At 46.8% G+C, this 16,421-nt stretch overlaps 3 protein-coding genes across 9 annotated transcripts; 1 reads left to right on the forward strand and 2 right to left on the reverse strand.

Moving 5' to 3' along the window:
• Window positions 1-110: 110 nt before the first annotated feature.
• uts1 (urotensin 1) lies at window positions 111-2,137 on the forward strand. The gene is made up of 2 exons (XM_058091734.2): window positions 111-1,095; window positions 1,360-2,137. The coding sequence occupies exon 2, from the start codon at window positions 1,362-1,364 to the stop codon at window positions 1,749-1,751; it is 390 nt and encodes a 129-aa protein (XP_057947717.2). The 5' UTR covers window positions 111-1,095; window positions 1,360-1,361; the 3' UTR covers window positions 1,752-2,137.
• On the reverse strand, window positions 1,953-7,925 carry trim54 (tripartite motif containing 54). The gene is made up of 8 exons (XM_058091640.2): window positions 7,562-7,925; window positions 7,237-7,415; window positions 4,864-5,044; window positions 3,701-3,796; window positions 3,393-3,626; window positions 3,294-3,316; window positions 3,101-3,225; window positions 1,953-2,873 (listed from the first exon to the last, which is right to left on the reverse strand). Exons 1-8 carry the CDS (start codon window positions 7,766-7,768, stop codon window positions 2,821-2,823), a joined length of 1,098 nt encoding a protein of 365 aa, XP_057947623.2. The 5' UTR covers window positions 7,769-7,925; the 3' UTR covers window positions 1,953-2,820.
• A 2,520-nt stretch (window positions 7,926-10,445) lies between these two features.
• dnajc5ga (DnaJ (Hsp40) homolog, subfamily C, member 5 gamma a) lies at window positions 10,446-16,374 on the reverse strand. 7 transcript variants are annotated; one of them, XR_009132640.2, is made up of 7 exons: window positions 14,107-16,374; window positions 13,799-14,012; window positions 13,547-13,706; window positions 13,205-13,377; window positions 12,756-12,796; window positions 12,151-12,360; window positions 10,446-12,030 (listed from the first exon to the last, which is right to left on the reverse strand). XR_009132640.2 is itself a non-coding variant. In XM_058091663.2 (7 exons), the coding sequence occupies exons 2-5, from the start codon at window positions 14,247-14,249 to the stop codon at window positions 13,208-13,210; spliced, it is 687 nt and encodes a 228-aa protein (XP_057947646.2). In that variant the 5' UTR covers window positions 14,250-14,264; window positions 16,177-16,374; the 3' UTR covers window positions 10,446-12,360; window positions 12,756-12,796; window positions 13,205-13,207. The 7 variants fall into 7 exon arrangements, 6 of the variants coding, with proteins under 6 accessions (XP_057947646.2, XP_057947653.2, XP_078650748.1 ...); XM_058091663.2 differs by having other exon boundaries at window positions 10,446-12,360; window positions 14,107-14,264; window positions 16,177-16,374; XM_058091670.2 differs by having other exon boundaries at window positions 10,446-12,360; window positions 14,107-14,293; window positions 16,177-16,374.
• Window positions 16,375-16,421: the final 47 nt, after the last annotated feature.

Here is a 16,421-nt window from a genome sequence, read left to right on the forward strand (position 1 = left end):
ACCCCCCTGGCCCCCCATCTCTCTCGCTAACACACACACACACACACACACGTCGTCTTCTCAATGAAAAATTAATTTCTCAAGTGCTCTTATGTAAATGTTTAGCAGGCACAATAATAGTGTGACCTTATTTGAAATAGAACACGCGTGTGTGTGTGTATACACATTAGCACACATGATTCAGCACCTTGGACAGCTCCAGTCTTTTTGAAAAACGTCTGACGTCACATCCAAATGTTCAGGGCTGGGGTGTCCAAAGTGTGGACCGTGACTCCTTTATTGTTGGCCGGCACACATTCTAAAAATAGCATTGAACATGAAAACATAGCAAAAAAGGAAAAAAATCAAAGTTTGCATAGCAAGTCCAAACATTTTAATATTATAAAGAAAATTATGTCAGTTAAGCAACAAAAATTACAAATAAAAAAACAAAACATTTTTTGATAGTCATGAGCAACAAATATGTTTGTGGAAAACGTTATGAGCATAAAGTGAAAATATTATGGGAATTAAGTTATGATTATCCATCCATCCATTCCTTTTATATGCCGCTTATCCTCAGTTGGGACCCGGGTATGCTGGACCCTATCCCAGCTGCACTCGCCATTAATTTGACATTAATTAAAATAGTTGGATAATTTGATAACAGCAAAAACGGGGACAAGCTGCTGTCGTTTTGAGAATAAAATTAATATATGAAGAGACAAGACTTCTTATACCAGCAAAGAGCGAAGTTGATATTATTAATAATTTGAAGGCGTGGTTTTTTTTTTACTAGTTAGCATCGTTAACTAGTTAGGAAAAGATCAGAGTGGCAGAGTTGCGTCCTCTCAGGTCCGACCTGGTTTGGGTCCGACCTGCAATCCAAGTCCATGAAATATTCCAAGCGGTGAAAAGTGGTCTGCTGCCAGCATCTTTGACCTGACCAGAAGAAGAAAGCGGGACCCCCACCCCACCAACCCCGGGACGATGGCGATGGCGGCGGGCGATGACGTCACAGGCTGCCTGGATAAAAAGCCGCGTGCTCGCCGACCTGCGCGCACACGCACACGGACCCTCCACCGCGGAGCTCTCGCGCACGTTCACCTGCGGCAAGTAAGTTGGACCGTCCACTAAAGTTTCGTTTTGGAGTGTGTCTGAAATAATAATAATAGTAATAATAATAACGCTTTTGAAAGCACAGTATGACTTTTTGAACGCATTTTAATAGTTGATGGCTCTGAGAGTTTGAGAGTGAAGTTTGCGCACGGCAATAAGAAGAGACTTTGGCCTTTCAATGTAGCGAACTTTGGTGGATTTTGCACAAATATTCCTGCGTGAAAAGCCACAATTTTAATCATTTAATGCATTTCATTCCAGCCATGAAGTCAACGTTGATGCTCCTGCTCCTCCTGTCCTCGGTGCTACTCCCTCCCACCGCCAGCAGAGGGCACCCGCTCCGAGACAGCGGCCTCCCCAGCAGCCTCCAGCCGGGCCAGGTGCTCCTCAGAGCAGCCGCCGCCGGGGACAGCACCGCCGCCCGCCTGCTGGGCTTCAGCATCCCGAGACTCTTCCTCGGGAAGGAGGAGGAGAATAATAATGATGATGATGATGATGAGGAAGGGCAGCTTCTGAAGCGCAGCGAGGAGGCGCCGATCTCCATCGACTTGACCTTTCACCTCCTGAGGAACATGATCCACTTGGCCCGCACGGAGAAGCAGAGACAGAGAGCCCACTTCAACCGCAAAGTGCTGGACGAGGTCGGCAAGTAAAAGTCATCGGCGTCATCGTCTTCCTCTTTTATGCACGCTCACTCCCTGTTCACGGCCACAAATACTGTAAATAGTCCACGTGAATATTAAAGCACTTCTCACAATGCAACCCAACATGTATTTTTTTTCACATGAAAATGTATAATACAGTATGAAACGTTTGACATGCGTTTTGCAGATTTGAACATTCAAGGACGATAAAGTTGTTTCTAGCATCAGGTGGAAGGTTTCCAGATTGACAAGTTGTACTTCAATGTCATCCATCAGCCATGTTTGTGTGGCCAATGTTTATACTTTCCAATAAAACCATCCTGAAGTTAAACCTTTGCAATTGAATCACTGCAACTTCACAGCTGGGATAGGCTCCAGCATAGCCCACGACCCTAGTGAGGATATGGATGGATGGATATTGTGCGGCTTTTCTTGCATTTTTGAGCATGAAAAGTTGCCAAAATTGTCAGGTTTGGCAAAAAATGTGATATTTCAAAACAAGAACCCAAAAGTCACTCAGAAAACAAACTCCAAAATGATCCCTTGGGTGACGGTGTCAATCATAACAAAACATTCTCAACAACCTGCATTCCAAAAATAAACATGAAGGCGGCCATTTTGGGCGATAACCAGGCAGCGGCTGTATTTGCTGCATTGTTGATGTTTCATTCCATTTCTAGAATGTGTCGGGTCTGCAAACGGCCCCCGGGTCGGGTTTTGTACACCCCGTCCTAGCGCAAACGCAAGGACCTGACGAGGCTCAGGGACTTAGTGGAGCCCACAAGGAGAAGCCCCTGCGTGGAAACAAAGGGAAGATGTTTTTACGTAAGACAATTCCAAAGTGCTTGCCAGCGTTTGTGCTTCGGAGGTGGAGGATTGCTGCTGTTGTTGTTTTGAGTCAGCCGCTCCCGTGTGGGCGAGGGGAATCCGTCAGCTTCCTGCTCGGATTTTTTCTTATTTTTTTTATTGTTTACGCAACGTGTGACTCAGCCCGGTGGCATCTTTAGTCTTTTGCCAGGACGCGTGCGTCGGAAGGACGCTTAAAGACGTCGCACACGGAACTCTGTCTGGGGGCGGCTCAGTCCAGTTCGGAGTCGTCCCCGAAGTCGTCTTCGCCGTCGCCCGCGGAAGCTGAAAGACAAGTTGGGTTTACTCAAAAGCTCCGGAAATGGAATCGATCCGTTCCAGGGTCAAACCGCGGCCGTCCTGAAGCCTGCAAGGTGCAGTTGAGCTGGCATTCAAGTGTAAAAAGAAGTTAAGCATTGTGTGATGAAGCTAAAATGAAATAACGTATTGTAGCAAGTTTTGAGGCAAATGGATGCGGGAGGTGTGAGGCGTTCAAGGTGTCGTGTACAAACTGTGGCAGAAGTCGATGTTGGCCAACATGTCAGCGATGTCGTCCACGTCGATGACAAAGTGGCTCATGTCGTCATCGTGGAGTGGCGGACGCAGGATGCTGGCGTCCAGCGTGGATGCAGACATCCTGAGCACAAACATGCGCTTGAGGACAAAGTGTGTAACGACAAAGTGCGCACATGACACACAACTTACTTGTCCAGTATGACCGTGGCGCTCTGCGAGTACACACAGATATTACGGGGGTTACTGGGGTGGTACGGTATTGGTGTTTCTGGGTGTCATGTGACTGGCCTGGATGAAGAGCGCCATGTGCGGCTCCTCGGCGGCGTGAATGGCCGACTCCACCAGCGTGACGGCGGCCTCCAGCCGCTCGCCGTGCTGCCGGACGAGCGCCCGCACGTGCTGCAGCTTGTCGTCTTGCTCCCGGGTGATCAGACGCACCAGTTCCTGTTTGCGTTCATCCAAGATGGCCGCCAGAGTCTCCAGCTGGCTGGCGATCTGCTCGCGGCGCTGGCGAGCGTTCTCCTGAGGCGGGGAAACAAGATTGAGCGGCGTAAGCGAATCCGTCTGGCGGGACATATCAGGGCGGCTTCTGTCACCTGGATGGCGTCGCACGCGTCCTCCATGTGCGTGATGGCGGCCTGGATGTGGTCGTTGTTGGCCACCAGGCTGGCGATGCCGTCGCTGAGCTCCGTCTGCAAACGCCAAGCGAACAACAACCTGCAGCAGCTGTCCCGCTTCGCACTCGGAAAGGACGGCGCCGGCCCGTTCACGTTGCGTCACCTCATCTCCATTTCAGATGAGTGAATCAGCGAAGCCACACGGCGGCCGCCATCTGCAGGCTGTCTTTTCTTTGTGTGACTAAACCTTTGTCGCTTGGTCACACTTTGTCACCTTCTGTTGCTGCGCGACGTCCCTCAGGGCTCTGTCCTCAGACCTACGTATGTTGTTTGTGTCATGCTATTCAAAGACTACTACACACGCGGTTGTGGTTTCCACCTAAACCAGGGGGGGTCCAAACCTTTTCCATCAAGGGCCAAAGAGTGAAAAATGAAAGGATGCCAGGGCCAATTTGATCGTTTGTAGCTAAGACGTTGAAAGTGAAAGTGAAAGTTGCATACTCAACTCGGAGTTGAAGACGTGTGCAATCCAACTCGTCTCCTGGGCTAGCATATTAGCAACCCACAATAGCCGGCTCATTGAGTTCTGTGTCCTGATTGGCTGCAGACCACTGTCTATCAATCTCCTTCGTGCCGTTTCCTGTTGTGGTCAGTGGTGGCTAGCTCGTTTGTTAGCTACCGGTGACCACCTATTGTAGCTAACTGTGTGAGCGGCTTTCTAACCCCCTTAAGTGGTAAATGAACCTTGGGTTCAAGGAGGAGGAAAAAACAACGGCAGGAGCGACACGTTTTAACAAGGACACAAAAATGCTACCTGTTTTAACAAGGACACAAAAACGCTACTAACCAATGGCGCCAGGACATATAGCTGTGTCCAACCTACTAGATTGGTCATTAAAATTTCAACTTTGAGTGTTTAAACCAGCGAGAAATGTGAGAAAAGGCAGAAAGCGTATAGCATGCATCAAGAGGAACTGCCCTACCTGAAACATTGTCCCTTCCGGTGATTTGTTCCTCCTTAGACTGCAGATGCGTCATGCACACACGTGTCATGGAGTTGCAGGGATGTGTCTATTTGCTGGTCTAAGTCTGACTACTTAAGTGTATTCCAACAACTCCACCTCCTAATTTTGCGGCGTTACCTTGAGCCTCAGGTAGACGCTGCCGAGCGGCGCCACGTCGCACTCTTTGTGTCGGCCGAACACTTTGCACATGGAGCAGGTGGGCGTCTGGCAGGACAGGCAGTAGATGTTGATCTTCTCGTCCTCGTGCTCGTCGCACGTCAGCTGCTGCTGGTGCGTCTCCGGCTTGTCGCTAACCAACCTGCGGGTTTGGGAAGCCATGGTGGGCGTGTGCTCCTCTACATGGTGGATAGAAGGTTAGATGGTGCGTTCAAGGACGGGTGAACAAAGTGGGACAAGTCTCCGCTCGTGTTAAACATGCAAAAACTGTGGGATGTTATTTTTAAAATAAAATAATGGCCCATATTTCCAAAATTGATCACTAAAATTTGATCTATCCATCCATCCATCCATTTTCCTCCGCTTATCCGGGTCCGGGTCGCGGGGGCAGCAGTCTGAGTAGGGAAGCCCAGACTTCCCCGTCCCCGGCCACCTCCTTCAGCTCCACTGGGAGGACACCAAGGCGTTCCCAAGCCAGCTGTGAGACATAATCCCTCCAGCGTGTCCTAGGTCTGCCCCGGGGCATTTTCCCGGCTGGGAATTTGATGGAGTTATTAATTTTTTTTAAATTGTGCCTGAGCATTTCCTGCTCTGCATTTGACGCTTTTTATCAGTGAATAATATCAATATGGGGTTCCCCTGAGAAAATATGCCTCAAAAGTCACACTCAACTTTTATCAAAGCATCACCGTGCAAGACGCGCTTCTTTTTACACTTGATGACAGCTGAAGAATATGATCATGTGACATCAAAGCCTTAGCAGCGCTGCCATGGCGACTGCAAGTCTTGTGAGGACAAAAACCCCCTGGTCATCCTTTTCCGCAACGTCTATATTGGGGACGCGCTTTGACGTCAGTGGGCGGCGACACGGTTTGGCCGGCCTCACGCTTCGTTGTTTGTCATCTCGCAAGCAGGAAGGTGTCACTATATGGCGGCCATGTTTTTTCTCTCTCTCTCTCTCGCTAAACAACAACTCTGACTCATCTTCTATTTTTACAATCTTTCTAAATAGCTACAGCATGGGGGGCCAAAGTCCGGCCCGGGGGCCATTTTTAGCCCTTAGCTTGTGTTTATTTTGATTGGCGTTAAATCATCCAGCGGATGGGTTATTAATGAGGTATGGCACTCAGCTCCAGGAGCCAGCTATCTAAGAAGGCCTGGTGTGTGTATGAGCGGGAAAAGGCCACCTCATCATTAGCTTGTGTACATGTCCTTGGACGGAGGCGTGCGTGATAATAAGATGATTAAAAGGACATTTTCAGCTATTTGTCATCAGGAACAATCACTTCTATTATCGGGGGGGACTCCTTCATCGGCCAACGCTGTGACTCACCCAGCGTCTACTTGGCCGTGGAAGTGACAAATGTATGTTTACACGGAGACCGAGGTAATTTTGGCTCCGCCCTCTCATGACTACTGTCATCAGCAATTCAAGACAAATTGACACAAATTAGCCTTTTAGTTTTTCCCTTAGTTGTGCTTAGGTATGCTGCTGCTGTTGGTACTGCCTTATCTTATTGTCTTATTATCTTATACATTGTTGATTTATGACATTTTGGAATAACAAAAACAACAACCTTTATTTTAAACTACAGTGTAACTTTTTCTACCACATTTTCTTGTTTTTTAACCTTTTAAATATTTTTTTTATATTGTAATATTTTAAAAAATAATATTTTGTAATACTTTGATATAAAAAGGAAAAATATTTAAATATAAAAAGGACCACTCAAATATGTCGCACGTAATTATCTTTTTTTAAAACCTAAAACTGTTCAATCAAATTGAATTGAAATAGAAACACTGCATTCGGCTCAAAATGGAGTGCAGCATTGCCATCTAGCGGCGAAGGTTATATTACAAGTATCTCACGAGGTTACAGTATTTTATTGATCACTTTTTTAATTTAAAAACGGACAAAAAGTATAGTAATTCAGTACAGTAATAAATAATAATGTATATATATATATAAAGTAATTAAAAATTACATTTATACTACATTATTAATATAAAATAAAAAATAAGTGTAATAAATTACATAAAAAAATAACTAGAATCATTTTTTTACACAAATATTTTAAATACTTAAATTCAAACTTAATACTTAATTCCAAAATGTAAAAATAAAATAGATTTAAAAATAATAATGTTATTTGGGACTCTTTTTTTCAGGAACAAGCCCCCAAGTGCAGAGAGAGAACGTGAAGGGGTTCGTCCATCTGCGGTCTAAGTGGAGGTGTCCAATGAGCCGAGACCTCGCCAAACGACAGGAAGTGATGAAGATCTTGCAGCTGCTCAAATGTTGGAACGTAAGTAAATGTGGAGTTGTGTTACCGTGAGGCCTCCTGGCGTCTGTACACGTCGATGATGTTCTCCACCAGCAGGTTCCTCTGCAGGCCGTACACGCCGTGGCGGTCTAGGACCACCTCGTGACGACACGACGGGCAGCGGAAGCGACTCCCGCTGGCGGCCACGCTGGACGAGCTTCGCGACTGCCACGCCGGGTTGGACGACTGTTCGGACAACAACACACAGCAAACACGTCAAGACGGAGACGGGAAGAAGCTGGGTTTCCAAGCCGTCGTGTTCCGGGGTCACCGTGTGGCCCCCATCGAGGTTTGTGGGTGTAAGCGGTGATCTCGGTGAGGGTGGGACTGGCCTGGAAGATGTCGTTGGCACACTTCCTGCAGAGGTTGTGCTGGCAGGGCAGGATGACCACCGGCTTGGAGAACATCTCCAGGCAGACGGGACACATGAGCTGCTTCTCCAGGTTCTCCATGGTCGCTCCTCCGCTTCCGCCCGCAGCGGCGCCGCGACCCCCCTGACTGCGACCCGGACTTCCAGCCGGCTGAAGGGCAAAGTTCATCACCTCCCGGGGTCACAATGAAACACGGAGAAGGTTCCAGAAACTTGGAAGGAGCGTCTCAGCTGTTGATTTTCACGTCAGTTGGATCCAAACAACCACTTGAAGACCTAGTTTGTCCAGCTGTCCATCCCCTTTTCCCTCTGTGCCATCACTCCGTGTAAAGACCCCCGCCCCAGACCACAAGTCCCCGTCCCCCTGACTGGAGCTATTCTTAGCTGCCCAGTTTGTTCTGGCTTCAATTACTGGAATTCCATCAGCAGACCACTGGAAAGTCCAGGCGTGGCCCAGGATCCTTACTCGCTTCTGTGTTTTTATTTTCTACCACACGTCAGAAGTTGGCCAAGGGGGTTGCTTGAGGATTTGGGAATGCTGCTAACGTGATGCAACTGGTGGCAGCCATGTTTCAAGCTGCTTGGTAATTGGAGGCCAACGCGGTGAACGAGTGGGTAGCACGGCTTAACCGAAAACGCACATTAGGATGACTGGAGACTCTATATTGTCCATATGTTGTTTGTATGTACCGTGATGTCCTGTGACCGCCCACCCCGCCCCGCCCACCCGAAGTCAGCTGGGATAGGCTCCGGCTCACCCGAGTCAGACAAGAGCTATAGAAAACGGATAATATTGTTCATTGGTTTGGAAGCAACAAACTGTAGTCAAGTTTCCAGCACAACTTTGCGTAGCTCAATGGTGTCCAAACTCTGGCTCAGGGGCCTTCGTTGGCCTGTGGTTTGTTTTCGGGTTCTTTTAACCACACGTGACCACGGAATGCACCAGAACATGACGAGGATGAGGATGATTAGAGCCACTGTGACAGCTTGGGATTGATGCATACAATACCTGTTTAATGGGGAATGCATTAGAATTTGATTTGGAACTGTTTCAGAAGGGAAGATAAAGCGATCATCCATTTAATCAGAAAATATCATGTAGTTGGTGATTAAAATATATTAGCGTAAAACTGCAAGGAAATGTTTAAGTGTTTTATACTGTTTATTTCATTATTGCTTAAAATCTGCCTTTAAATATGTGAATCTGTAATCAATATTCATCCATTCGCTGGTGATCGATTGTTTTTGTCTAAGACCACATACCCGGGGAGCACGTGCGGCTTTCCGCCATGACACCGGCGTCCACAGTGGAGGAAACAACACAGGTTCATATGTGTGGTCATTTCACCCCATATCAGGTATGTTTTTATAACTAAAGGTTGGTAACATGACTAATATGTAAAATATGTAATATGTAACAGTGTGGAGAAGGTACTTGATCCGTATTTAAGCGGGAAAAAGACGAAGTTTGAGAAGTTTTGTAACTTGTTTTCTTGGCTAGCTCATTAGTAGAAATTGTTGTGCTGTTATATGCTAATATACATTGGTGCTGTACTTATAGTGTTACATGTACAATATTTAATGCATCGATATGACCTAATAGCTTTATTAAATTAGAAAGGTTTACACTTGTAAAACTACTGTCTTGTAAATTAAACACTGGCGTCCACAGTGGAGGAAAGCCCACAAGTTCATGTGTGATCATTTCTCCCCATATAGGGGGCGTAACACCACACTGAAAAGAAAAGAAAGTTGTTTGCTTCACAAAAAATGTCAGAAAACACGCCAGAAGCCATTGGCCGTAGTTTGGATATTTAAGAATCGTTTCTAACATGGATGCTCCATCGGGTTTTTATACCGTTGATTCCGAGTGAAATCGGCCGATACACTAACACGGATTAAGAGTACATTTTAACATTTAGCATTGAAAAAGGGAACATTAAAACCTTAATTTAGACAAAAAACGTACTTTTTCAAGGGACCATATATCACCGGTGGAACAGACGGATGATGTGACGCCTTCTGAAGGAGACTTTGGATAAGATGGAGAACACTGGAGGAGCTCTAGCAGGACTTCCGGGAGCACGTACAGGTAGGTGGGTTGCAAGGGAGGGAGCAACAGGGGACCTATCCAATGGTAAGTCATAATTATGAGTTCTCAATTGAGATAAAAAGTCACAATTGTGAGATACAAACTGCACACGTCAATTTGACAATTTACTTTTTAATCTCATAATTTCGACTTTTTATGTCATAATTATGATTTACGATTGTGATAACATTTTTCAGTGTCGGAAACCGGCTTCCATACAAACCGTAGTCGTAGATGTGATATAAATAAACATTTCATTTAACCTGTCCACGCTGTAGTCCTCGGGTGAAGACTAGCCAATCACGTTGCTGTATTCCTCGCGTGAAGACTAGCCAATCACGTTCTCCTTACCTTCTCTACACTTTGACCCCCCGCCACGTGACGGGAGCGCGTGCGGGCTGAGGTAAACAAAGTAGCTAGCTGCTAAAGGTAAGGGACAGAATGGAGACGGACGACTAAGAAGACTCAGCCACTAACGGGATTATCGCTCTATTTATGGAACATGGAAGCGGAGCGGGAGTGTTCACATTGACGGATGAGTGTTTGTTTACAAGCTACACTAAGTTGGACAAACTTAGACATAACACATTGACCTTATGGCCTCCGTTATCTACCTACAAAACATCTCCACTAACTTAACATGTTTGCATTTATGAGTAAAAAAATAAAAGGTCATGTATTTATTTATAGCTTCACTTGGCTTCTGCTGGACACTTAAAATAGTGTTGCATAAAAGAAAGGGGAATTTTACATATTCATTTTTATTTGGTTGAATTGCAGAGCACATACACAGGTGGACAATCAAACAACAATAGTTATGTTAATAACTATTATGTTTGCTTTTGTGTGTCTTGTTTTTAATGAACAGGTAGATTGTCCAAGTGGTCATCTTACATGAAGCTCCCATCTCACAACATGCTAACAGGTTAGCATATGTAATGCAACCCAACCATCCATGAATATCAATTCACTTCAAAATGCATATTTACGGTTGTAGCAGACATCAAAACGTGCCATGGGGTGTCAGGAGTTATTTACATCAGTCTTCGTTTTTTGTTATTGGAAAATGACACATTTGGCTAGATAAACACAATTTAAATGTACATTTAAACTGTTAATGTCTGTCAGTTTATTGCAGTTCAGAAGGTAAAATGTGTTTTTTAAAAAAAACAACAAATATTACACTATGGACAAAAGAAAAGTAACCTTCACATTTATTTTTTTTGTATTCACAAGTTACAATGGTGTGAAATGATATGTAAAAAAGCGGCTTTAATTCAAATAAATGATCAATTTGCATAGTGAGTGTTTACACCAACTGGACCAGTCATAGAATTGACACTTTTGCAGGAAGGGCGTACCATTGGCGAAATGAGGACGCTCCTCTCCACATGCTAACGGGGGAGGAAATGGAATGCAGCAAAGGAGTCTTGAGTGGCTTTCTTCTCAGCGCATGTTTCCCCACTTTGATTTAGCGCTACACACCATTCACATTATAATGGGGCTGTCTGGAGCGCCTGCTTCCAAGTCCCCAGTAGATGGCGTTAAAATGCTGCTTCTTCACATCCCTCATACCACCTTTAGGTGGCGCATCATCATGCGTCTGTTCATCAATGTAGTGATACGTTGGCTGTACAATGACGTGCACATTATCTTGAAAATCAACACGCGTTACACGGAGCCCGGGAAACATGAATGTTTGCTTGCCTGTTATAAGGCGCACACACGCAAAATGAACAAACAGCTGTAAGTCAATAAAAACACGAGATAAAGTCACATTTCTTACGATAAACAAAAAAGCTCAGTTTTACCCATCCACGTGCGTACACACAAAGTTGGGTTTTAAAAAAATCTCCACTCTGGCCAGAGTTTTGCGTCATGGCCAATTATGCAAATTAGACGAGGATGTCCCCCCCCCCCCACGACTCGATGCCACAGACGCTGTGACGACAAAAGTGTCACGCTGCACTTCCCCCCCCCCCAAGGCACAACACTTCCTTTAAAAGCTGAGGAAGAAACACCTCCCTGCTTCAGTCAACATCGGATGGGTGGGATAGACTCACACATTTTTCCTGCTTGAGCTGAATGTGGGCAGGAATGGGCTGCAGACCACATGGACTATACGCAGAGGACAGCATTGCCTTTGAGGGGCTGGGATCCGTCCAAGTGCGCTACAATGTTCCGTCGGTCGCCGTAGTGGTTCGCAGAAGCTGCTGGCTTTGTGTTGCTAGTTAGTGGCACAAGACGACGGGGGTCGTTGGGGAGCAGTTGGCAAGTCTGCGTGGGACTGGAGGGCATGCATCCTGACAAAAACATGCTTTCTGGCCTCACAGCCAAGCCTGCCTCAACATGACCCGGTCCGAGGTGAGACCAGAGGGAATATTAATCACCATGAATGAGAGGCACCTTTCAGAACACTTCCTGTGTTGCATCATGACTGGTCCTGGAAGGGTCCTGACCTGCCTGCGGAGACCAGATGGAGGAAGAAATCCACAGCAAGGACGTCCGTTCTCGGGAGGAAGCGCCAAAGCTTCCCTGCTTTGGACTTCTCCTGCGGGTCGGGAAGCGGGATGGCGGGCCTTAGCCGGCTGGTGGTTTTGGGCTGGTTCATCTCTGGCACGCTAATGTGGCTGGATCATGAAGGGGGCGGGGCTTCCTAATGAGGAGAGCTGTGTCAAAACACACAAACGCATGCATATTTAACCCAATTGTAAATATTGCCAATTGCCTAATTGAAGCATTCCAAGCACAAAAATGGCTAAAGGAACTAACTAACTTGAAGTAAATACAAGGCAGAAGCAGCATTCCAATTTGCAGTACTGTACATTGGCCACTGGGTGGCAGTAATCGATCGGGGAGACAAGCATCGATTTGGCTTTAACATAATGATGACAAAGCAGCCTACTGTTGGGTCCATAAGACTCCGCAAGCTAAAAATATGAACCTCTGACATCACTTCCTGTGCTCTACACATCTTTCTGCCTGATTGGAAACAGATTTCTATGCTGTAACTACACAAATATTTGGACTTATCACTCATATAATAACAATAATAACAACATACCTGCCTGCTCTTGTGGCTGCGTGACGTCCAGTATCATCTCCCTGAGAGAGGAGAGCACATTATTTTCTCTGTTAATAATAAAAAGTTTGGAAGACAATTATCTGGCAAAATGTGTTATCGCGACAGGCCTAAGTAAAATAAATATTTCTGGACTTCTTTTGTCAAAAAATGTTTGAAAATGTAACAAAGCGTCCTTTGGTTTCTGCCTGAGGTCAATGCCCAGCGGAGGTTGCAGGCTTCATGCATCAACGGAGCGCGAGTGTGTCCCGTGTCGTCCACACGAAGACGCTAACAATGGCATTGAACACGGAACAGTGGAACAGGGGAAAGTGAAACGTGCAAGGTGAAAGTAGTTAGTCGATGAGGGCAAGACAGGCGTGCACACAACAGGCGGAGTTACAGACGTGACGCCAGGACGGCAGATCAGACAGACAAACGGCGGCTCTTACGAGTCATTTTGACTCGGGCAAGCTCTCTCCTTTCTCCTGCCCCTCAGATGGACGGGTCGAGGGTGGCGACTGGGGGTGGGGCGACGGCATGGGCAGGGGGATGGGCTGGCTTTTGCCCCCTGGGGTCTCTCCGCCCCCGCAAGATGCGGGCTGGCTTATGACTACTCTGGGACCTGCAGGAGAGACACGGTGATGGACCACCTTCAGGCTTCTTGGGACATTTTTTTATCATCGCAGTCGTGTGTTGAAGTGGGGGGGTCTGAAGCTCCACACGGGACATTTCCCATTGCCCGGCAGTCTTGAATGCAGCGCGTGATTGTGTGGAAAATGGCGCCGGCTTACCGCTGTCCTGCTGCTCCGCCTTGATCTGGGCCTCCAGGTCCTCGGGATCCACATAGTGGTAGCTTTCCTCGTCGTCGGGGGGCTTGCACTTCCCACAGCAGAAGCAGCAGCAGCAGCAGCAGCAGCAGCAGCTGAAGAGCGTGCAGCACAGCACCAGCGTCTGCGCCACAACACGGTCAACGTGGTCATCACGCCACATCATCATCATCACCACCACCACCGTCATGACGACTGCAGTGAAACCACGCCCACCTTAAACCACCATTTGGACATGAGGAAGTAGTACTTGACGCTCTCCTCCCCAAACTGCTCGGACACGTAAAGGCCCATGGAGCCGTACTCGTCGTAGATCTTCCTCTTGGTCTCATCGTTGAGGATGGAGTTGGCGTTGTTGATCTCCTTGAACTTCTCCGCCGCCTCCGGGTTGTCCGGGTTCTTGTCCGGGTGGTACTTCAACGCCAACTTCCTGCCAAACGGGCGAGGAAGAGAAGGTGTGCTCAAGTAGGAAAGAAGGAAGGAAAGAAGGAAGGAAGGAAGGAGACTTTATCAGAAGTAGTCACCTGTAGGCTTTCTTGATGTCCTCGGCCGAGGCTCCTTTCTCCAGTCCTAATACCTTGTAGACGCTCTCACCGGCCGTGGACATCTTCCTCTGGGGCCGGGAGGGGTTGGGGTTGGCGTTGGGGTTTGGGTTGGGGTCAGCCATGGCTCACCTCTTCTCCTTTCACACGCAGATGCCACCAAAGACAACTAAGAGATCAGCCATTGATGCCACAATCACTTTCAACACAACGACACTGCGGGACCAGGGAGTCTCACACACGCTCCGCGCCGCGCCAGCCGGGGCGTCGACCAAAGCAGATTACATTTTGCTGACCTCGCAGATTACTCGGGTGCCGTCAGAGTCCGTTCAGAAGGCCGCAAACACACGACACGCACGCTGCCATCGTGTCATGTGATCTTCATCATCACCACAATATTTGGCATGTCAGCCGTGCTTGGCTAAGTGAGCAGCATGCCGGGAATAACACGGAATACCAGGCTTCCCTAATTTGGAGGAGGGTCCCGCCGGGTGCCATCGGCAGGGCGCAGCGTGTGAAAGTCATTAAATACAAAGCCCCGCAGAGAGAAGATCAGGAAGGCCGGCATTTTAATCAGGCGGGCCCCGATGGCGCTAACTACGCCTGCCATGACGACAGCCTTTGCTGGATAATAACCGGCCTACAAATTATTGACAATAATTGATTCTATTTGTTGACTATTTTTCATGAATGATATGGCAAAATAATGAGAGTACAATATATGAAAGCAATTAATTTATCTGGAATATTTAACATTGTCATTGGAATATTAAGAGCTTTTAAGTACATTTAATAACACATTTTTAAAAAGACTCAATTCAATTAAAATGGACTCTTTCTCTTTCAGCAATAATTGCTACCCCAGGTAAAGCCATGACTATCATGCACCCACTATTCATAAGTCCTCTCATATTATTATTATGATTATTATGTGCACGGATGAGACAGACATTGCGCAGTGCCGTCCTTTGAATGTTGCTGGCTAAGTTTAGCTACGCTTCAAATGCTGAAAAGCACAAAGCATCCGACCAAACATTTTTAGACCTAAGCCTTCTTTTAGGAATCTGCCAGGAAATGATCAAACATTCCTTGTTATGGATGTACATGATATCACATCCTGGCAGACAAAGACAATTGCAATTGAGCATGAATCATTATTATTATTATTATTATTACTGTATCAGACTGGCAGGCGTTTCTATTGTTTTGACCCTATGCTGTAGATGGTGCTGGTGTTCCTAATAAAGTGTCCAGTGGTCGTGAGGCTAATGACAGCAGGTCAGGGGGGCGGGGCAGCCTACACGCGCCTGTGAGGCTACAATCAGGGCACAGTTCACACGGTCACCTCCATTGTGTCATAATATGTGACTAAATGATAATCCTAATGTATTGATTGGGAATCTTACAAAGTCATGGCCTCGTTTTTTTCCATATTCGGCGTCCCTAGATTTCTCTGTTGAAGTGCCACAGCTAATCGATACCGCCCTTGTCCTTGCCTGGCTAGACCTAATCCTTTAGCTAATGTTAATCTCAGCTCACCAGGACAATTACCTACTTTCTATCTTTCCACTTGACAGTCAATAGTGCATGAAGAAATTCATCTGAAACAAAAGCCAGTATTTCATGTGCTACCACCTAGCAGCTGGAATCTGCAGCAAAAGCGCTGTGCTACGTAACTGCATTCGGTATTAGGGGAATTTAACACTTGTTGTCCTTTTGAGGGAAAACATTGCTGGTTTCATCCACATACAAGTGGTAAAAGAATCAGCAGTAACAAGGTCATTCATTCGGCACTAATCTCAAGAACAATGTCTCAACGCATTCTCGCAAAGTATCAGTTTTATACAAATGTGAAACAATCAAGTGCAGCCCGTCATTCAACGAGATTAGAACAACACCCGGGGAAAAAGGCAAATAAGTAACGGCTTCTTTGTTGGATTGTTACCAGCACATTCCGCTCTAACGTGTCCGATTTTTTTGAATGGAATCCGGCCTAATCAGCGTTCGCCTGAGCCGGTTAGCCTCATGCTAGCTACGGCAGGCTTGTCTTACCCGATGCTAACTGAACGCTGTCTGTCTCGCCGGGATGCGGACTGGATCATAGAGGCATCTGGTTCACGGTCCGGACCTCCGGTCATGGGCTCGGTGTGCGGGGATCCTGCAGCGGCGCCGCTAGCGGAGAGGCGCCGGTGTAATCACAGCCTGCTCTCTTTCCAGGGAATGACGAGCACACCGTGACGCGTTTAATGGCACAAGTTCACGTCGGCATCCGATGCAACGTAGCCGCTCTAATCGAT

This window comes from Doryrhamphus excisus, linkage group LG11 (genome assembly GCF_037039965.1).
Source record: "Doryrhamphus excisus strain RoL-2023G ecotype Guam linkage group LG11, RoL_Dexc_Guam_v1.1, whole genome shotgun sequence".
Classification (NCBI taxonomy): domain Eukaryota; kingdom Metazoa; phylum Chordata; class Actinopteri; order Syngnathiformes; family Syngnathidae; genus Doryrhamphus; species Doryrhamphus excisus.